Below are 22526 nucleotides of genomic sequence, written 5' to 3' on the forward strand. Positions count from 1 at the left end.
GAAGAGGCAGGTACCTCCTTTGTCGGCCGTCAGGAGATCCAGGGCTCGTCGATTCTGGAGAGCGACTTGGGCTATGGAGGTGATTTGGCGCTGGAGAGAGGAGATGGAGCCGGTGGAGGCTTCAATGGCTAGCTGGAGCTTATGTTCTAAGTCGCGGGATGTTGAAACACTATGTGTTAGAGCTCCCCCCCCCCCCACCATCCCCGAGGCCTGCAGCGACCAGGGAGGAGGCGAGAGAGATGCCTGCGACCAGAGGAAGAAAGATAGCTCTTTTCCGTCGGGTAAAGGGCGGCATGATTAGCGAGGAAAATTCGGCTTGGCTATATAGTGTGAGTTGTGGGACGGGAGTAACGGGGATACATGGGAAGGGGGAGGAAGAATTGATCTCTTTTGTGAGGGAACCATTGCACCACAAAAACGTGCCTGGTGGTGCTTCAATTGATGTGCTTACCGTGAGGGATGAGTTGCAAAGAAACCCAGTATCAGCTAGATTTGGGCGGCTGCCGTAACAGATGGTGAGATTTTTTGAATCAAGGAGCATGGGGACTTTTAACGGGGAAAAAGGTGGGTTTTGGGAGGTGTGGGAAGTAGAATTGAAGGGCTGGTCGAGTGGGACAGCAGCCAAGGGTGGCCGGCCAGGCGAAACACATAGAAAGCAGTCAGAGATGTTACCTATACCTGTGTGGTTGAGTATCTGTATTGCTTGACGGACGAGGGTCAACCAAGAAAAAGGATCCTCTTTGTGTTCGGGGTGAGGTAGTTGGTGTCTTAGGGCTTGTTCTGTTTCCTGGATGGCAGTGGCTTGTTCACTCAACTGTTGGATAACTTTGGGAATCAAACTGATATATGAGTGAAAGACCCTGATAGAGCCCACGGGGTAGGCATCCGTTGCCCATCGGTAGATTTTTCCTTGTACCCCTTTTACCCATCTTGTTTCCCAGGGATCTTTGATGTTGATGAATAATTGACCCTTGCCATTTGTGGTGAGCAGGTGGGATTGTCGGAGTGAGCTCCTGGTATCTAGTTTTGCCACATGGATGTTACATGAGTGACAGGGGCACCCCCCATAGGTCTCATTCCACCATTGACAGTAGTCTCGGGTCTGATCGTAAGTGAAGCAGACAGCAGGGGTGGACCATCCCAAGGGAACACCTTCTGTGTTAGAGATGGGGATTTGGACTGTTACCAAGGCCTGGCACCCATCTGGTTGGCAGTCTGCCGTGCCCAGGACTCGGGTGTGGGTCCAACCTTTAGCTTGCCATGTCCCGTGGACATGGAAGCACCATAGGGACATCTTGTGAGTCCTGGGTGGCAGGAGGAGCAGCAGGAGGAGAGACAGGGTGATGGACAAGCTGTAGTCTCGTGGGACCCAGTGGTAGGGCCGTCCAAGTCTCTGGAGTTGGGGCCATTTTAAGGCAGGAAACATGGTACCAGGAGGGGTGTCCCAAGAGTTTAGCTGCCGTGGGAGTGGTGAGGATCACCGTATGGGGGCCTGTCCACCGTGGCTTGAGAGATTGAGGGTGTAATTCTTTGAGGAGGACGCTATCGCCGGGTCGTAGAGGGAGAGAGGAAGTTTCAGAGACAGTCACTGTCGGTAGATGACGGTCAGCATGTTCGTGGAGAAGACGGCGAAGCAGGGAGAGGTAGGGAAGGTAGGAGGCTAGGGGTGGACTCTGGGTTGGTAGGTCGTGAAGGAGGAAAAGGCGGCCGTAAAGTAGTTCAAATGGACTGAGGCCAGTAGGAGTCCGAGGTGAGGATCGGATTCGGGTAAGGGCTAGAGGAAGCAGGTCGGGCCATGAGACACGGACCTCAAGGGACAGTTTGGTGAGGTGGTCTTTTAAGATCCCATTGGCGCGTTCAACTTTACCGGATGATTTGGGGTGGTAGGGGATGTGGAGTTTCCAGGTGATCTGGAGAGCCTCTGATACCTGTTGAACCACCTGAGAGACAAAGGCGGGTCCGTTATCCGACTGAATGGAGACCGGCAGACCAAATCGGGGGATGATGTGTTGAAGCAGGATGGTGGCGACTGTGTCTGCCGTTTCTCGAGTTGTTGGATAGGCCTCAATCCAACCTGAAAAGGTGTCAACAAGAGTGAGCAGATATCAGCATTTGCAGCGTGGCATATGGGTAAAGTCGATCTGCCAGTCTTCACCAGGCTGATGTCCATGCATCTGGTGTGTAGGAATTCGGGGCCGTAGGCCTCCTTGTGGGGAGACGGATGCGCAGGTTTGGCAGGCCATGTGAGTCTTTGAGATGGCCTCTCTAAGTCCTGGCAGATGAAAGAGGGGGCCCAAAAAACGGAACATTGCTTTTGGACCAATGTGTAAGGATTTATGGATGTCTGATAGGAGGCCGGCTGCTTGGGCCAGAGGTAGGACAATTTTGTTGTCTATAAAAATCCATCCTTTGTTGTCTTTGTGTCCCCCTTTTGATAGTAAGGCAGCTTCCTCGTGCGGGGTATATGTGGGTTGGGTAGGACTGGTGAAAAATAGGAGTGGAGCTGGAGGATCCCCTTTTGTAAGCTCTCGGGCCACGGAATCGGCCTTTGAGTTACCTTGTGCTATTGGCTTGGATGGGAGTTGATGACCCCTGCAATGGATAATTGCTACTTTAGGAAGCTGGAGGGCCTCCAGGAGTTTTGCAACGAGGGAAGCGTTGACCACTGGGGATCCCTTAGTGGTCAGAAATCCGCGTTCCCTCCGTAGTGCTGAGTGGCTGTGTGCAATGAGAAAGGCATATTTAGAGTCTGTGTAGATGTTAACCCTTTGGTCTTTGGAAAGGTTAAGGGCTCGTGTAAGTGCGATTAGCTCAGCCTTTTGGGAGTCGTTCCTTCTGGAAGGCTGTTAGCCTCGATAATAGTTGAGATAGTTACCACCGCGTAGGCTGCCCGTTGGCGTCCATCAGGACCGCATATTGAACTACTGTCCACAAAGAGAGTGCGGTCCAGATTTGAAAGAGGGGTGTCAGAGTCCCCCTCTTGGTAGTTTGAAGGCTTCCATGACATGAGGGCAGGAATGGGGTGGAAACCCCCCGGTGCCAGAGATAGGCAGGAGGGAAGCCGGGTTCAGGCGAGGGGAGAGATCAAGAGAAACAGCTGGGTTTTCAATGAATAGTAGGTGGAACTCCTGGATGCGGGAGGGGCCCAGGAGGGAGAGAGACTTGCGGCCTAGGAGGTCGACCAGCCGGTGGGAGGAAAACACGGTTAGTGGGTGGGCCAGAGTCAGTGTGAGTGTTTGGTCAGTTCGGCTGCGCTGCTAGGGCCCGAAGGCGTGGTTGCCATCCCCGAATGGTTGGGTCTAGCTGTTTGGAGAGGTAAGCCACGGGGCGGTAGGAAGGCCCTACAGGCTGGGCAAGGAGTCCAGTGGCTATTCCGGCCCGTTCATCCACAAAAAGGTGAAAAGGTCGGTTCGGGTTGGGCAGAGAAAGGGGAAGAGAAGATATCAGAGCGTTACGGAAGGTGAGAAAGGCCTGTCGAACGGCGGAAGGAGAGGTGAGGGGTCCTTGAGGGGGTTCTTTAGCGGCTAGATATAAGGGTTTAGCGAGGAGAGCAAAGTTAGGGATCCAGTGTCAGAAAAATCCTATAAGGCCCAAAAAGGAGAGAATTTGTTCCGCTGTTTCCGGAGGCTGGAGTTCACAGATAATCCGGGTGCGGTCGGCTGTTAGACCTTTTGTGGTAGGGGTAAGGTGGAGCCCCAGGTAGGTTACAGAAGATACAGATAACTGAGCCTTGGCTGGGGAGACCCGATAACCGCGAGAGCCAAGGTAATTGAGGAGATCTGCAGTATGTTGTCTTGAGAGGCTGAGAGATGGGCTACAAAGGAGGAGGTCATCTACATATTGAAGGGGTGTGCTGGGGGTAAGGGAGCAGGAAGTGAGGTCCCGTGCCAGCGCCTGACCGAAGAGGTGAGGACTGTCGCGGAAGCCCTGGGGAAGAACTGTCCAGGTGAGCTGACTAGAAGTATGAGTATCTGGATCCGTCCAGGTAAAGGCGAAGAGGAAATAGGAGTCGGGATGTAGGGGGATAGTGAAAAAGGCATCTTTGAGATCCAGAACCGTAAAGTGGGTTGTGGATGGGGGGACATGGGAGAGCAAGGTGTATGGGTTTGGTACTACTGGGTGGAGACGAATTATGGCCTCATTGATTATTTGGAGGTCCTGGACCAGGCGATAATCCCCAGAGGCCTGGCGGACAGGCAGGATGGGGGTGTTGCAGGGAGAGTCAGTGGGGATAAGGAGTCCCTGGTTTAGGAGTCTGGTGATAATAGGTTGTAGGCCCCTAAGGTGAGTTTCAGAGATGGGAAATTGGGGCCTTGATGGAAATTTGGAGGGGTCCTTCGATATGACATGGGAGTGGACTGGTCTGGAGTGGGAAGGATGGTTTGCCATCAATACCCATGACCGAGATCTGGGAAGGAGAAACTGGCCCGGAATAAGTAGGCAGGACCGAATAGATAGCCCCCGTGTCCACCAGAAATGAGATGGACTTACCCGCTACCTGTAGCGTTACCCTGGGCTCGGCGAGGGTGATGGGGGTCTTCGAGTCCTGGCGCCGTCAGTCGTCAGCCAATCCCAGCAGTTCGAGTGGTAATGCCGTTGGGTCGGCCTGCCCCCCGCGTGGAGACGCTGAGGGAGGGCCAGTCGTAGGGCAGTCACTCTTCCAGTGGCCCGTTAGCCCGCAGCTGGGACAGGGCTTAGAAGGAGGTCGGGGATTGGGACATTGGCGAGCCCAGTGGCCTTCTTTTCCGCATTTGAAGCAGCCCCTGGCGGGGTTGCCTTTTGCGGACCCCGTGGATGCTGTGATCCATGGGAGATGGCCGGCCTTAGGGCAGCTACAAGAGCTTGGGTTTGGAGGGCCACCTTCTGGTGCATCCGAGCCTGTCGGCTGGATTCTGCCAAGTCCTCACGGCCATTATAGACTTTAAAGGCCATCTTTACCAGATCTCGAATAGGGGTTTGAGGGCCGTCTTCTGCCCGTTTTAATTTCTTTCGGATGTCTGGGCTGATTGGGTGATAAAATGGGTGGCTAGGACTGCTGCCCCTGCCAGGGTGTCGGGATCCAGCCGGGTGTAGAGAGTTAAGGCCTCTGTAAAGCGATTGAGAAAGATAGCTGGATTTTCGTTAGGTTCTTGGGTTATCTCTTTTAGTTTTTCAAAATTGACTACCTTATGAGCGGCAGCCTGCATGCCAGCCAGGAGGCATTGGATCATGAGGTCGCGTTTACGACGGCCATCTGGGCCATCCTGATAAGTCCAGCCTGGATCGGTGCCAGGTACGGCAGTCGCTCCGACAGGCATGGAGTTGTTGGTAAGGTGAGCCTGATCTGCATGGTTTCGGGCAGCAGTTTGAGTTCTTTCCCTCTCGTCAGGGGTCAGAGTAGAAGATAGGATCACAAAGATATCGTGCCAGGTTAGATTGTAAGCTTGAGAGAGATAGCGAAATTCTTTGATGTAGCGGGAAGAGTCGGCAGAAAAGGAGCCTAATCGCTTTTCTATTTGAGAGAGACCTTGGAGGGAAAAGGGAACATGAACTCTAACTAATCCTTGCGCTCCTGCTACCTCCCTCCGAGGGCAGAGGAGATTTGAATCTTGGGAGTCGTGAGAGCGTGTTTGTGCACTAATTGGCGAAGCAAGAGGCGTGGGAGGAGAAACTGTCAACGGAGTCGGGGGAATGGTTGGAGGGGCCGGAACGGGTTCGGGAGGAGGAGGGACCGCCTCAGGGTAGGGTGGAGGTTGGAGAGGAGCTCTGGAGGAGGGAGAGGCGAGAGATTCGGGTGGGTCGGCTAGTGGAGAGGGGTCATCGTCAAAGGATATTAGGAGCTTGAATGTAGATGTCTGTTTGGCAAGAAGGATCTGGGAAGTGGAACAATCGACGCAGAGGGAAGGGCGGGAGCGTAAATACCAGAAGGCCTGAACATAGGGGACCTCGGACCATTTGCCCGTCCTGCGGCAGTAATTATCTAGATCACAGAGGATGTTAAAATCGAAAGTCCCTTCAGGAGGCCATTTGGATTGATTATCTAGAGGATATTGTGGCCGGGCCACAGTGGAATAGAAAATAAGCTGTCGGCAACGGAGATCTTGGGAGAAGCCTAGGGCTGTAAAATTGGCTAGGAGACACCCCAGGGGCGTCTTAGGATCTGGTTTAGATGGTGAGGTTCCCATGACCCCCAGTCTGTCCCTGAGTGAATGGAGAGGGAGAGAGGCGTCCCTGGTCTCAGTCTCCAATTCACGGCAGGTCGGAGGGCGGGCAGTCGATTGGGACATCTCCACAATCACCCGAGGCCCGGCGGGTCGGAGAGCGGTCAGGCAATTGGGACGTCTCCACAGTTGCCCGAGGCCCGGAGAGAGGACGGAGGAGTCCCTGATGCGGCCGTGGTTAAAGACAGGGAGTCCGGTGGGCAGGGACTTTGGGGGTCGGAGGGAACAAGGGAGGGGGACTTACCCCGTTTTCTGCCGGATCGGGTGGATGAGTAGAGGTTCCCTGGTTGTCTCCTGGGGGAGGGGAGGAGCGGCCCGCGCGGTAACCCGCGGGGCTTGGTACCCCTCCCGGGTTTCGGCACCAAATGTAAGGTCGGATCTTAACAAACGGCACCGCGAAACAGAGGAAAGCTTCAAGTGAGCTTTATTAGGGAGCGCTCCCGGGCGAGGTTCACTGGTGCGAGAGAAAGGGGCCAGAGAAGTCGCACCCGGGCGAGGGTTGGGCAAGATTTTATAGAGGAAGAAGGGAAAGGAGTGTGGTGAATCTGGGAGGGCGCAGGGTATTCCTTATTTGGTGGTCTTTTCGTGTATCCTGGGGGACCGTTAGTCCCGCCCCTCGAAAGGCGGGAAGGCTGGGCCGGGTGCAAAGTCCCCAGGTCAGTTCCTGGAACTGGGTGGTCCGGAATGTCTCCAGGTCAGTTTCTGGAACTGGGTGGTCCGGAGAATTTCGGTCTGATGCAACCTGTGAATCTGATTGTGTTCCCCTGCCTCGGGCCAGTTGGCCTTACACGCGGGCCTCTCACTGCTGTGGCCTCTCCCGTTGCGGAGCACAGGCTCATTGGCCATGGCACACGGGCCCAGCTGCTCCGTGGCCTGCGGGATCCTCCCGGACCGGGGCACGAACCCGTGTCCCATGCATCGGCAGGCAGACTCTCAACCACTGCGCCACCAGGGAAGCCCTGGTTTGCTTTTTAAGCTAATCAATCAAGTCCCACAGCCTTATTAGCAAGAAGTCCAGAATCTTGAGCTGGAGGACCCTCCATCCCACCCTACTCTCCGTGCAGGAATGGGGCTTCCTCAGCTCAAGGCAGGGCAGGCCTGGCTCTAACGTCAGTGGTGCTCTCACCTCTCGTGGCCACACGGTGTCACTATGGAGCTTTGTCCTTCCGGGCCCCATCCACGCCAGCCACCCTGCAGCTTTTTGCCTTGCTCATTTCCAGCATGGGCCGCCCTGGGGCCGGGAGGCGGGGCATGGCTTGACCCTTAGAACTAAATCCTACTCCATTCACACAGCACGTGATGGTCAGTTCTGACTAGCTTCCAAGCGCAACCACATGGTATGTCAGAACCAGTCGCTTCATTTATTCGACAAACTACAAGCCCTACTGTGTGGCAGGTGCCATTAGAGGAGTTTGGGATATTATCAGTGAAAAAAACAAAGCTCTTTGCCCTCCTCGAGGAGCTTGGCAGGACATCTCCCACATACTCTCCTCAGCCTTTTACCTGAGCCCAGGTTACCAACAAAGACATCTCCTCTCCTCCTGATGAGTTTTTCTTTTGAGGGGAAAGGGTGCTCTCATTCATGCCAAGGTACATGTCCGATGCAGAGGGCTGGATTTTGCTAAAACACACACATCTCTTCTATAGTAAAGTAGGACTTTCTACTCTATGCTTGTATAAATGAGTGCCACAAAAGCGATCCTTCCACAGAGATCAGGTCATTTCAGGTTTTGAAACTTCATATACACTACCTCATTGAAAACTGTGATTCTTGCCCCTCTTGCAGGATTGTTAGGAGGGTTAAGTCAGATATGGTCACTGGACTGTATACTCATGATGGCTGTGCTGTGTTTATTGCTGTATGTTTCTTTCACTCAGTCCTTCAAACAGTGCCTAGCACATCATAGGGTCCAATGCACACGTGTGCACCCACACATATGCACATTCATATATGCACAGTGATGGAATGAGCCTGCCAAGAGTGTCATTGTTCCCTCTCTTCCTTTTCAGAACATGTAATAGCCCCTCTGGTGTGTGAAGTACCACACAGAGCAAACTTCATTGTGCACAGAAATTGGCAGATGGCAATTCAGAGCAGGGTCTGAGATTCTGCATTTTAACACACTCCTGAGTGATGTTGACGCTTCTGCAGGACAACCTGTAATTGGCAAGGCACAGCTTTTTTTCTCTTAAAGTAAATATGTAACAATATTCTGGCCCCTTTCCTTCTAGTGTATTGTTGGAAAGAGGCAGGTAGGGGTGAGATGTTGATATACCCTATCATAGGGCCTAAGAAAACCTATAGGTCCTAAGAAAACCTATAAAGTCAGGCCTATAAAACACAGCCTGATTTCAGAGAATTTAAAGTATGAAAAAAAAAGTACATCTTAGAATCTATGAAATAAGGCACTTGAGCGGCAATAGAATATAATGGTTAAGTGACTGGAGTCAGACAGAGATGGCCCCACCATTCAATACTTTTGTGATCTTGGGCGAGTTATTTAACGTCTATAAAATTGAATTTCCTAACCTCTAACATGGCAGTAACCACTAGGGCTGCCTGGTGATTAGAATTGACGCAGCCAGCTTGATATTTTAGCTGTCTGTCCAGTGAGATGAAAATCCACAATTGACCACTTTTGTATTCCTTCAATATTCCATATTTCTCTGAAGTAAAATAACTTGGTATAAACCTGCTATAAGAGCATTAATCTTCACGTTTTGCCCTGTATAGCTCTGAATTTTTTGACTCTTCTACAAGAATGTATTTAGGTATTATGTGTGTTAAAATAAATAAGACATACATTTTTTCAAAAAATTGATTTGGCTGTGCTGGGTCTTAGTTGCGGCACGCGGTATCTTCGTTGCAGCATGTGAGATCTTTTTAGTTGCGGCATGCAGGATCTTTTAGTTGCAGCATGGAATCTTTAGTTGCAGCATGCGGAATCTTTAGTTGCGGCATGCAAACTCTTAGTTGCAGCATGTAGGCTCTAGTTCCCTGACCAGGGATTGAACCCGGTCCCCCTGCTTTGGGAGCACGGAGTCTTAGCCACTGGACCACCAGGGAAGTCCCAAAACATACATTTTTAAATAGAGTTAAAAACTAAGCCCAAATTATTGCTTGATGTGTGCATCAGTTTTTATGGAGGGCAGGCAGCAAACCTTACTAAAAATAGCGGTCACATTAAATGTTAAATGAGTGTGATGTGCCGAGTATGTTGTCTGGCATGTCCAGGACAGTCGGTTTCAGTGAACATTACACATTAATGTGTTTGCCTCTAGAAGGCAGCCTCTCCTCTCTCATTCACTGCTGTTTCCCAGCACCCGGAACCAGGCTTAGCACATGGAGGGACTCAGTACACATTTGATGAACGTGTAAACCTCAGACTACCTCTTGCAGGTGGTCAGAGGAGGACTGGGGGTTGGGGGAAACTTTAGCTGGTGGTACTGCCTTAATGCAGAGGGAACAAGCTGAGGCCCACAGCTGAGAAGGGTGGATTTGCAAATCCTGGCACTTCCAGGAATGCCTGGAATTGCTAAACCAAACCCAGGACAAGGACTGAGGGAGCTACTGAAGGCAGGCCCCAGAGGAGGGTGTTCCTTACAGGAGCACTTTCAGGTCTTTTAAGACTTTTCAAAAAATTGAACCATAGTTCATTTACAATGTTTCAGGTATACAGCAAAGCGATTCAGTTATTTTTATATATATATATATATATATATTTTCAGATTCTTTTCCATTATAGGTTATTACAAGATATTGAATATAGTTCCCTGTGCTATACAGTAGGTCCTTGTTGTTGATCTATTTTATATTATAGTAGTGTGTATCTGATAATCCCAAATTTCCAATTTATCCCACACACCCCGCCTTTCCCTTTTGTAACTATAAGTTTGTTTTCTATGTCTATGAGTCTATTTCTATTTGTAAATAAGTTCATTTGTATCAGTTTTTTAGATTCTACATGTAAGTGATATCATATGGTATTTATCTTTGGTTTACTTCACTTAGTATGATAATCTCTAGGTCCATCCATGTTGCTGCAACTGGCATTTTTCCTTCTTTTTAATGGCTGAGTAATATTCCACTGTATGTATACCGCATCTTCTTTATCCATTCATCTGTTGATGGACATTTAGGTTGTTTCCATGTCTTAGCTATTGTAAACAGTGCTGCTGTGAACATTGGAGTGCACATATTGGGTTGGCCAAAAAGTTCTTTTGGTTTTAAGTAATAAATAAAAGACACATTTTTCATTTTCACCAAGAACTTTATTGAACAACGTATTCATTAACCAGACTTTTTGGCCAACCCAATGTCTTTTCGAATTATAGGTTTGTCTGGATATATGCCCAGACGTGGGATTGCTGGATCGATCATATGGTAAATCTATTTTTAGTTTTCTAAGGAATATCCATATTGTTTTCCATAGTGGCTGCAGCAACTTACATTCCCACCAACAGTGTAGAAGTGTTCCCTTTTCTCCACACACTCTCCAGCATTTGTTATTTGTAGACTTTTTGATGATGGCCATCCTGACCAGTGTGAGGTGATACCTCATTGTAGCTTTGATTTGCATTTCTCTAATAATTAGCAATATTGAGCATCTTTTCATGTTCCTGTAGACCATCTGTATGTTTTTGGAGAAATGTCTATTTAGGTTTTCTGCCTGTTTTTTGATTGGGTTATTTGTCTTTTTGATATCAAGCTCTATGAGCTGTTTGAATATTTTGGAAATTAATCCCTTGTCAGTTGCGTCGCTTGCAAATATTTTCCCCCATTCCGTAGGTTGTCTTTTCATTTTGTTTATGGTTTCCCTTGCTTTGCAAAAGCTTTTAGGTTAAATTAGGTCCTATTTGTTTATTATTGCTTTGGTTTCTATTACTCTAGGAGACACATCCAAACGAATATTGCTGTGACTTATCTCAAAGAGTGTTCTGCCTATGTTTTCCTCTAGGAGTTTTATAGTATCCAGTCTTACATGTAGACCTTTCATCCATTTTGAGTTTATTTTTGTACATGGTGTTAGAAAATGTTCTAATTTCATTCTTTTCCCAGCACCACTTATTGAAGAGACTGTCTTTTCTCCATTGTATATTCTTCCCTGTTATCATAGATTAATTAACCATAATTGTGTGGGTTTATTTCTGGTCTTTCTATTCTGTTCCATTGATCTATGTGCCTTATCTTAGTGCCGGTACCATACTGTTTAATACGGTAGCTTTGTACAATAGTCTGGAGTCAGTGATTCCATTAAACCATTCTTCTTTCTCAAGCTTGTTTTGGCTATTCGGGGTCTTTTGTGTTTCCATACAAATTTTCTTTTCTTTTTTGGCCACACTGCGCAGCTTGCGGGACCTTAGTTCCCCGATCAGGGATTGAACCCAGGCTACAGCAGTGAAAGCACTGAGTCCTAGCCACTGGACCACCAGGGAATTCCCTCCATACAAATTTAAACATTTTTTGTTCTAGTTCTGTGAAAAATGCTATTGGTAATTTGATAGGGATTGCATTGAATCTGTAGATTGCCTTGTGTAGTATGATCATTTTAATAATATTGATTCTTCCAATACAAGAACATGGTATATCTTTTCATCTGTTTGAAAATGGTATATACAGATATACATGGTATATCTGCCATCTTCAATTTCTTTGATGAGTGTCTTATAGTTTTCAGAGTACAGGTCTTTTGCCTCCTTAGGTAGGTTTATTCCTATGTATTTAATTCTTTTTGGTGAAGTAGTAAATGGGATTTTTTCCTTAATATCTTTCTGATAGTTCATTGTTAGTGTATAGAAATACAACAGATTTCTGTATGCTAATTTTGAATCCTGCAACTTTACCAAATTCATTGATGAGCTCCAGTAGTTTTCTACTGGCATCTTTTAGGATTTTCTCTCTATATTATGATGTCATTTGCAAACAGTGACAGTTCTACTTTTTCCTTTCTAATTTGGACTCCTTTGTTTTTCTTCTCTGATGTGGCTAGCACTTCCAAAACTATGTTGAATAAAAGTGGTGAGAGTGGGCATCCCTGTCTTGTTCCTAGTCTTAGAGGGAATGCTTTCAGCTTTTCACCATTGAATATGATGTTAGCTGTGGGTTTGTCATATATGGCCTTCATTATGTTGAGGTAGGTTCCCTCTATGCCCAATTTCTGGAGAGTTTTTAATCATAAATCAGTGTTGAACTTTATCAAAAGTGTTTTCTGTACCTATTGAGATGATCATATGCTTTTTATTCTTCAACTTTTTAACATTGATTTGCAGATATTGAAAAATCCTTGCACCCCTGGGATAAATTCCACTTGACCATGGTGTATGATCCTTCTAAGGCATTGCTACTATTTGGAATCGGTTTGCTAGTATTTTGTTGAGGATCTTTGCATCTATGTTCATCAGTGATATTGGCCTGTAATTTCTTTTTTTGTGATATCTTTTGATATCAGGGTGATGGTGGCCTCATGGAATGTGTTTGAAGTGTTCCTTCCTCTGCAATTTTTTGGAATAGTTTCAGAAGGATAAGTGTTAACTATTCTCTAAATGTTTGGTAGAATTCACCAATGAAACCATTTGGTCTTGGACTTTTGTTTATTTGGGGAGTTTTTAAATTACTGATTCAATTTCAGTACTGGTAATTGGTCTGTTCATATTTGCTATTTCTTCCTGGTTCAGTTTTGGGAGATTGTACCTTTCTAAGAATTTGTCCATTGCTCCTAGGTTGTCCATTTTATTGCTGTATAGTTTCTCACTGTAATCTCTTAATATCCTTTGTATTTCTTTGGTGTCAGTTGTAACTTCTTTTTCATTCTTGTTTTGATTTGAGCCTTCTCCCTTTCTTTATTTTTATTTTTGGTGCTGTGTATTTTTTTAATATTTATTTTTTTATTTTATATTTATTTGGTTGTGTTGGGTCTTAGTTGCAGCAGGCAGGCTCCCTAGTTGCAGCAGGTGGGCTCCCTAGTTACTGCAGGTGGGTTCCTTAGTTGCAGCTCAAGGGCTCCTTAGTTGTGGCTCACTGGCTCCTTAGTTGCAGCAGGTGGGTTCCTTAGTTGCGGATCACCTGCTTCTTGGTTGTGGCATGCAAACTCTTAGTTGTGGCATGTATGTGGGCTCTAGTTCCCAGACCAGGGATCAAACCCAGACCCCCTGCGTTGGGAGCGTGGAGTCTTAACCACTGTGCCACCAGGGAAGTCCCTCCCTTTCTTTCTTGATGAGTCTGGCAAAAGGCTTATCAATTTTGTTTATTTTTTCAAAGAACCAGCTTTTAGTTTCATTGATCTTTTCTATTTTTTTTAGTCTTGTTCATTTATTTCTGTTCTGCTCTTTATGCTTTCTTTCCTTCTACTACAGGTTTTGTTTGTTCTTCTTTTTGTAATTGCTTTAGGTGTAAGGTTATGTTGTTTATTTGAGATTTTTCTTGTTGCCTGAGCTTGTATCACTATAAGCTTTTGCTGTATCCCATAGGTTTTGGATCATCATGTTTTCATTTTCATTTGTCTCTAGGTATTTTTTGATTTCCTCTTTCAGTGATCCATTGGTTTAGTAGCATATTGTTTAGCCTCCATGTGTTTGCAGTTTTTGCAGTTCTTTTTTCTTGTAGGTGATTTCTAGTCTCATGGCATTGTGGTTGGAAAAGATGCTTGATGTGATTTCAGCTTTCTTAAATTTATGGAGACTCGTTTTGTGGCCTAGCATGTGATCTGTCCTGGAGAATATTCCATGCACACTTGAAAAGAATGTGTATTTTGCTGCTTTCGGATGGAATGCTGTATATATATCAATTAAGTCCATGTGGTCTAATGTGTTATTTAAGTCCTGTGTTTCCTTATTGATTTTCTGTCTGGATGATCCGTCCATTGATGAAAGTGGGGTGTTAAAGTCTCCTACTATTATTGTTACTGTCAGTTTCTCCTTTTATGTCTGTTAATATTTCCCTTATATATTGAGGTGCTCCTATGTTGCATGCATATATATTTACAATTGTTATATCTTATTCTTGGATTTATTCCTTGATCATTATGTAGTGTCCTTCTTTGTCTCTTGTAACAGTCTTTAAAGTTTATTTTATCTAAGTATGCTACTCCAGCTTGCTTCTGATTTTTTGTTTGCATGGAATGCCTTTTTCCATCCTCTCACTTCCAGTCTGTATGTGTCTTTAGATCTAAAGCGAGTCTCTTGTAGGCAGCATATATACAGGTCTAGTTTTTTTGTATCCATTTCAGGCAGTCTGCTTCTTCTGGTTGGAGCATTTAGTCCATTTACATTTAATTATCACTATGTATGTTCTTATTGCCATTTTGTTAATTGTTTCGGATTTGTTTTCATAGGTCTTCCCTCCTCCTTTTCTCTTATGATTTGATGACTATTGTTATTGTTATTTTGGGTTCCTTTTTCTTTTTTGTGCGTATATCTATTATAGATTTTTGGTTTGTGGTTACCATGTTTCTATATAACAGTCTGTATACATACCTGATTGTTTCATGTTGCTGATCTCTTAATTTCAAAAGCATTTTAAATACCCTGCATTTGTATTCTCCTCCCTTCATGATTTCTGTTTTTGATATTGTATTTTACATCAAATTGTTTTATGTATCCCTTAACTGCTTATTGTGCATACAGGTGACAGTACTACTTTTGTTTTTTAACCTCTCTACTGACTTTGTGTGTGGATGATTTCCTACCTTTGCTGTATGTTTGCCTGTACTGGTGAGCTTTTTCCTCCTGTAATTTTGTTTCTAGTTGTGACCCTTTATTTTTTCTGCCTAGAGAAGTTCCTTTAACATTTGTTTTAAAGCTGATTTGGTGGTGCTGAATTGTTTTAGCTTTTGCTTGTCTGTAAAGCTTTTTATTTCTCTATCAAATCTAAATGAGAGCCTTTATGCGTAAAGTATTCTTGCTTGTAGGTTTTTTCCCTTTCATCACTTTAAATATATTGTGCCACTCCCTTCTGTCCTTCAGTTTCTGCTGAAAAATCAGCTGATAGCCTTATGGGAGTTCCCTTGTATGTTATTTGTTGCTTTTCCCTTGCTGCTTTTAGTATTCTCTTTAATTTTTGTCATTTTGATTACAGTGTATCTTGGTTTTGTTCCTCTTTGGATTAATCCTGTATGGGACTCTCTGTGCTTCGTAGACTTGGGTACCTGTTTCCTTTGCCAGGTTAGAGAAGTTTTCAGCTATTATCTCTTCAAATATTTTCTTGGGCCCTTTCTCTCTTCTTCTGGGACCCCCTATAATGCAAATATTAATATGCTTGATATTGTCCCAGAGGTGTCTTAAACTGTCCCCATTTCTTTTCATTCTTTATCTTTTTTCTATTCAGCAGCACTGATTTCTACTACTCTTGTCTTCCAGCTCACTGATCTGTTCTTCTGAATCATTTAGTCTATTATTAATTCCTTCTAGTGAATTTTTCATTTTAGTTATTGTATACTTAACCTCTGTTTGGTCATTCTTTATATTTTCTAATTCTTTGTTTAAAACTTTTAACTTCTCACTCTGTGCATCTATTCTTCTCCTGAGTTCTTTGATCATCTTTATGACTATTACTCTGAACTCTTTCTCGGGTAGATCGCCTATCTCCATTTCATTTAGTTCTTCTGGAGTTTTATCTTGTTCCTTGGTCTGGAACATAGTCCTCTGCCACTTTATTTTGTCTAAGTTACTGTTTGTGTTTTTATGGTCTGTGGTAGCTTAATTACATTTCTCAGCCTCGGAGAAGTGGCCCTTTGTAGGAGGTATCCTGTGCATCCCAGCAGTGCACTCCCCTTTCATCACCCAAGCTATATGCTCTAGGGGTTCCCCCTAAGAGGGCTGCATGGGTCCTTCTTTGTGGTAGGCTGAGTGTGTGGGCAGTCTGGTAGGCTTGGTTGGTTGCTAGACCCTACCTTGTGCAGATGCTGCTGGTACTGTTTAGTGTGGCCTTGTCACCAGGCAAGGTGACAAGGTTGTGCAACCCTAGTAGGTCTCAGGGGTAGTGCTGGCTTACTGGTGGGCAGAGCCAGGGTCCCAAAGACTCTGGGGCTGTTGCCCACCCACTGGCAAGTGAAGCCGGATCCTGGGGTTAGTGCTGGACTACTGGCAGGCAGAGATGGTTCCTGGAGTCTGTTTGCGTGGCCCAGGGATCCCAGAGCTCATTTCAGATCATTGGTTGGTGGGGGTGGTGGTTTCCTAATAGAGCTGGGTATGGGGTCTCTGGTGTCCAGAAGTTTGCATTGGCCTGCTAGTGGAGCGGGCCAGGCCTCAGCTGGCCCTGGGGTAGCGTCCAGCCTGCATTGTGGGATTGTCGCTTCTGGTGTCTGTCCCCTGGTGGGTGAGGCTGATCATGAGGCTAGTGCAGGCTTCCTGGAGAGAAGGGCTCAAGCCTACCCACTGGTGGGCGGAGCTGGGTCTTGGCCCTCTGGCAGGCAGGGCCCTGTCTTGGCATGAGTCCAGAGGTGGCTGTGGGCTGTTAGACAGCCTGTCTGCTGATGGGTGGGGCTGTGTCCCTGCCCAGTTAGTTGTTGGGCCTGAGGCTTCGCAGCACTGGAGCCTGCAGGCTGCAGGGTGGAGCCAGGTCTTGGTGCTAATGATCCAGTGTGTCAGCCACCAGTAGTGTTCATGTGGCTGAATGTTCCCCAATATGTCTGCCACCAGTGTCCCCAGGGTGAGCCACAGCCACCTCCCACCTCTCCAGGAGACTTTCCAAGACCAGCAGGCAGGTCTGGCCCAGGCTCCTATCAAATTGCTTCTTTTGCCCTGGGTCCTGGTGTGCGTGAGATTTTGTGTGTGCCCTTTAAGAGTGAAGTCTCTGTTTCCCCCAGTCCCATGGGGCTCCTGCACTTAAGCTCCACTGGTCTTCAAAGCCAATGCTATGGGGGCTCATTTCCCTGGTGCTGGAGCCCTGGGCTGGGGAGCCTGACTGTGGGGCTCAGAACTCTCACTCCTGGAGGAGAACCTCTGCAGTATAATTATTCTCCAGTTTGTGGATCGCCCACCCGGGACGTATGGGATTTGATTACATCAGGAGTCTACTGGTGGTTCCATCTTGTGGTTCCCTCTTTGCCTTTCGTTGTAGAAGATGTCTCCTGGTAGGTTCCAGTCTTTTTCATTGATGGTTGTTCTGCAGGTAGGTGTGATTTGCTCGTAAGAGGAGATGAGCTCAGGACCTTCCTACTCTGCCCTCTTGGCTGCTCTCCCTTTTAAGACATTTCTTGCCCACAGTACTGAAGCACTGACTGGGATACTAGAGAAAATAAAATGGTGGACTTCCTGGCTCTTGCTCAAAGGCAGAGGATATGCTGAGCACTGAACACAGCACGAGGCACAGTGAACAGGAAGGAAAGGCCTTTGGCCTAATCCTGATATCCAGCTGCAAAGGGCTAACCCTGGCTTCTCCCAACACCAAGGGGTTGCTCCAGGAGAAGTGAACCTGCCCCTGGGAACTTCTCACCTATATACACCTGAACCTGCCCCTGGGAACTTCTCACCTATATACACCTGATGACTGCAAGTAAAAAAAAGAGAGAGAGACCAGAACTCTCCAGCATTTCTCCTCCTTTTCCAGGTCTGGGTGGGACTTGGCAAATTCCAAGGATGTTCCTAGAGAATGGAAAAAGCTTCAAGATTGGGGGGAGCTGCCTAATCTATTACAAATCTATTATATTGAAATTAGTTTGAAAAGATGGTTCATCAAGAAATTTCATAAGCAAAAGTCCTCAACCTACCTAAATATCCCCTTCACATTTTCTCATTTTCCAGGTGACCTTGTACAAGGGCTCTGACATGGAGGACTTTGGGTTCAGTGTAGCAGATGGCTTGCTGGAGAAAGGAGTATATGTCAAAAATATTCGCCCAGCTGGGCCAGGAGATCTTGGTGGCCTAAAGCCCTACGATAGGCTCTTACAGGTAAGACCTCAGATGGAATTTTATTTGGAAATTAATTTGGAAGTCGTATTTGATCAGTGTCCACCCATCCTCCTTTGCCTCAAGACGAGATTAGAGGCCCCTCCTATAGAGGATAGGCACTTTTTCCTTTGGTAGAATTTACCGGTTACTGAAACGGCCTGTTTCCCTATATATATTCCCCAGCAGATTCTAAACTTCTTGAGAACAGGACTAGTACCTTATTCTCCCATTTCCCATTATACAGTGATCGATACCAGTATCTCACACAATATAACCCAATATAAACCCAAAAGCTGAACCTTGTTTACTATTAAGTACTAGGAGTACTATGGTTGTCAGGTATAGTTTCATTGAGCAAAGCAAATTCCTGATCTTACATACAGTTTTTAGAAAGAGCATTTTGCAGGAAGAGGAGGGGGTTGCCATCAGTCTTGAAAGTATGTTCAAGTGAATGAGTCTGTCCCTAAACAGTTGCCTTTCAAAGAATGAGGTTGCACTGACTGGTTGGCTTTCAGACACGTGTTCACTGAGCAAGTTGTCACTGATTAGATAGTTTTAAAACCAATTCTGGTGATCTTTTTACCATGGCAATATAACAATTATTCTTGTCCTAAGAGTAAGGAACACGTTTATTTTCCATAGATACTCTAGTATTTGCTGAATAAATAACTATGGACAAGTTATTTGACCTGTCTTCCTAATCTATAAATTAGAGCTATACTTACTTTTATGGAAGATGAGGCTATAAAAGTAGACTGGACTCACCTTGTGAAGGGCCTTGAAAGCCAAGATAAAGCTCTTGGACTGTATTCTGGAGGTATATTAATTTTCTAAGCAGAATAATGACATATTTTATAATTTAGAAAGATGATACAATTATATCATAGGTGGATTGGTGTAGGGTGAAGGGGAGGATCACAGGAAAGACGATCAGGTAGGTAAGGGTAAGACACGTGTACCAGACCTGAGTCTTCAATGCCTTCAGTGCATCCTGGCAGAGCAGTCTGTGAGGCAGCCGGCAGCTTGCATTTGTTGCTCAGGAGCGATGTTACAGCCAAAAGTAAAGAGCTGGGCTACTGAAGGCATGGATTTGGATAAAGTTGCCTATGGTGGATTTCTAGTAAGCAAGAGAAGAGAACTAAAGATAGAATTCTAAGAAAAACAAAATTTAAAGGACAGGAAGAAGTAAAGGTAGGAAAGACTGAAAGTGAGCAGTTAAAATGGTACAAAGGTCAAAACCAAGTGGTGTCATAAGAGCCAAGGAAGGAGTTTTAAGGATGAGCAGGTAAAGGCCAAAGGGGATGAGAACTCAAGACACCATTCCTGTGTTGGACAGTTGGGGTCATTTATATAATATATAAGGGTCAGGTCCCAGACCGAGAAGATTGGGGAGAGAGTGAAAAGTCAAGGAATGGAAGCAGCATGTAGATGATTCTTTAAACTTTTAGGGGGAAAAGAATAAGGAAACATAATCTCATACAGAGTGAAGAAAGAGAAAATCAAATACTGTATGCTAACATATATATGGAATCTAAAAAAACAAATGGTTCTGAAGAACCTAGGGGCAGACAGGAATAAGATGCAGACATAGAGAATGGACTTAATGACACAGGGAAGGGGAAGGGGAAGCTGGGATGAAGTGAGAGTGGCATGGACATATATATACACTACCAAATGTAAAATACATAGCTAGTGGGAAGCAGCCGCACAGCACAGGGAGATCAGCTCGGTGCTTTGTTACCACCTAGAGGGGAGGGATAGGGAGGGTGGGAGGGAGACACAAGAGGGAGGGGATATGGGGATATAAGTATAGCTGATGCACTTTGTTACACAGCAGAAACTAACACAATGATGTAAAGCAATTATACTCCAATAAAGATGTTAAAAAAAAAAGAATAAGGAAACATGAAAGACGATGAACGCATGTGTAAGCTGAGGAGGGGGTGGGCTCATGACCGAGAGAGGTAGTTCAGTATCATGGTCAAGAGCACGAGCTTTGGAATCATCCAGACTGCCTGAGATTACATCCTCGCTGGCCCACTCACCAGCATCCTCGCTGGACCACTTGCCAAGTTCTGATCTCAGGCAAATCTCTTAACCACTCTGTGCCTTACTTTCCTCATCTGTAAATTAGGGATAATATTTGGCACTTGGAGCACCTGCCATGAATAAGGCGATATGCTCAGCATGGGGACATTGGGATGTGTCCCTGTTCCCTGCTCTCAAGGACCTTACAATTTAGTAGCAGGGAGTAAAGTAAGCCAATACCCATGTTATAGTGTGGTCAGGGCCAGGATAGACCTCTCTGTACAGAGTGCTCATTTAAGCACTTTCAAGACTTGAATCAATCAACCTGTTGTGTCTGAAATGTTACTCTGGGTTTTGGGAATCATCTTATGTCTATAATAGTAATTCAAAGTGGCGCTTCTTGACCTTTCAGGTTAATCATGTCCGAACGAGAGACTTTGACTGCTGCCTTGTTGTGCCCCTCATAGCAGAATCTGGTAATAAGCTGGACCTGGTTATTAGTAGAAACCCCCTGGCTTCACAGAAGTCCATAGAACAGACTCTACCAGGAGGAGAATGGAGTGAACAGAACAGTGCTTTTTTCCAGCAGTCGAGCCACGGTGGTAATTTGGAGATACGAGAGCCCACTAATACATTATAGCGATGTTTTTTACAAAGCAGGACAAAAGACAATATCTACATGGTGCTAAAAAAAAAAAAAAAATCCCTTTAAGATTTCTGTGACATTTGAAGTACAGATAATCATGTGGCATTAACTGCAAGCACAGGGGTCTTTTAAATCTCATGGCTCATGTTCACTTACCCTTTCAAGTTGAAGAGGTTTCTTTTCTTTGTTGGTGATCACTATGGTATATGACAGGCAACCCCCTGCCAAGACCAAGGGTAGCGAAAAAGAAAAACAAGTAGGCCACCCCTCTCTACAGTTAACATCAGAGGAAATTTTTTACAGGTCCATCTTCCCATTCCTTTTTAAAAAGAGAAATATCTGTTTGAAAATGTTCTCTATGATAATTTCCTTAATTCACTTTGAAATCAGTTTCTTACCACAAAGTCATTCATGCAAGAATTTAACCAACAAGGCTTTTCATAAAGCTGGCTGTACTAGGAGAGCTAGTTTGGTGAACTGCTGGGACTGCTGCTATGGGAGGGGTACAGGTATAAAATCATCTTACAACGTTTCAGCAATGATGCACGTAGGCAACCATAATAGGTGGTGGTAAATGTTTTGCCCAAGTTTAGGAATGATTTTAACTAAGATGTATGCTATTCCCTATGCAACAGATTATCAAACAGGATATGTCTTGTGACCTGTTTTTTTTAAGGACACGTTGTTAATAGCTGAAAAATCTGATAATGAATTAGGGTGTTTAGCAACACTGAGAATTACTTATCTTATTTTTAAAATTCAAGACTAAGAATTTGAGAATGAAGAGTCTATTAAAATGAAGTTTATCTTGATTGATAGGCAAATCAAACTCATACTGCTTGACAGACATGTTTTGAAAACTGATTATATTGAGGGGTGTACAGCACATGTACTTAAAAATGACACTGGACTGTCTTTTGTTCTGAGCCATGCCACTTACTGAAATTGTAAATACATTTTTTACAAAATGCATTGCCAATTATTACCATTCCTCAAAGCAATAAATTGTGACAGTTGCTTTTAATGTTCGTCAGCAACTGTTTTCATCTGTTCAGATATTTTGAATAGTTACACTAATAACTAACTGTTATTTGGTGAATATAAAAAAAAAATAGATCTGTATATTAATTGTAGAATCTCCATACTGAAACAATTATTTTCCAAACATTTTTATTTTGGTCAATAATTCAAACAACTGCTTAGGTAAAGCATTTGAACACTGTGTCCTTTGTTTAAGGAAAAAGTTCACCTTTCTTTTTTGTGCAAAGAAATATATTATTTCAATCATAGTTCAGAACTGCCAGGGCAAGAAAGTATAAAGCAGAATCATGTTAAGGAAAAAAAAAAAAGATCATGAGGGGAATCACTTAAATATGTATTTTTATTTGTAACAAACAAGTATTAAACTGTAAAGTATTTTTGTACAAATTTAATACTTTAATAGCATGGTATTTATCGTCTATGTATGGTTTTGGGGAATTAAAAATTGTTGCAAATATTTGTATGGAAAAAAAACCCTCTACCAAATGGAATAAACAGTGATTTTAAAAAGCCAAAAGAAAAACTTTTTTTTTTTTTGGTGCTTTGAATATATTTTAGTGTTCCAGACTGAGCCCTACACGATACCTATAGTTACATAATTTTCTACGGGGGAAGATTTTGCCATAAACTTGAAAAGCAACATGGAAGAGCAGGAAGAGCTTAGGTTTTGAAATTTGATCTGGACTTGAAGTCCAGCTCTGGTACTCACTCAGTGGTGGCATAAA

General features: G+C 44.9%; 1 protein-coding gene across 8 annotated transcripts in view; it reads left to right on the forward strand.

The window, feature by feature from the left end:
* GRIP1 (glutamate receptor interacting protein 1) overlaps nucleotides 1-20846 on the forward strand; it is a 697619-nt gene extending 676773 nt beyond the window's left edge. For all 8 annotated transcript variants that reach the window (XM_060306088.1, XM_060306085.1, XM_030866357.2 and 5 more), the window contains 2 exons: nucleotides 17940-18086; nucleotides 20527-20846. In XM_060306088.1, the coding sequence (XP_060162071.1) occupies nucleotides 17940-18086; nucleotides 20527-20754 (375 nt within the window). In that variant the 3' untranslated portion in view covers nucleotides 20755-20846. The remainder of the gene's footprint in view (nucleotides 1-17939; nucleotides 18087-20526) is intronic.
* The last annotated feature ends 1680 nt before the right edge of the window (nucleotides 20847-22526 follow it).

This window comes from Globicephala melas, chromosome 10, assembly GCF_963455315.2.
Source record: "Globicephala melas chromosome 10, mGloMel1.2, whole genome shotgun sequence".
Classification (NCBI taxonomy): Eukaryota; Metazoa; Chordata; class Mammalia; order Artiodactyla; family Delphinidae; genus Globicephala; species Globicephala melas.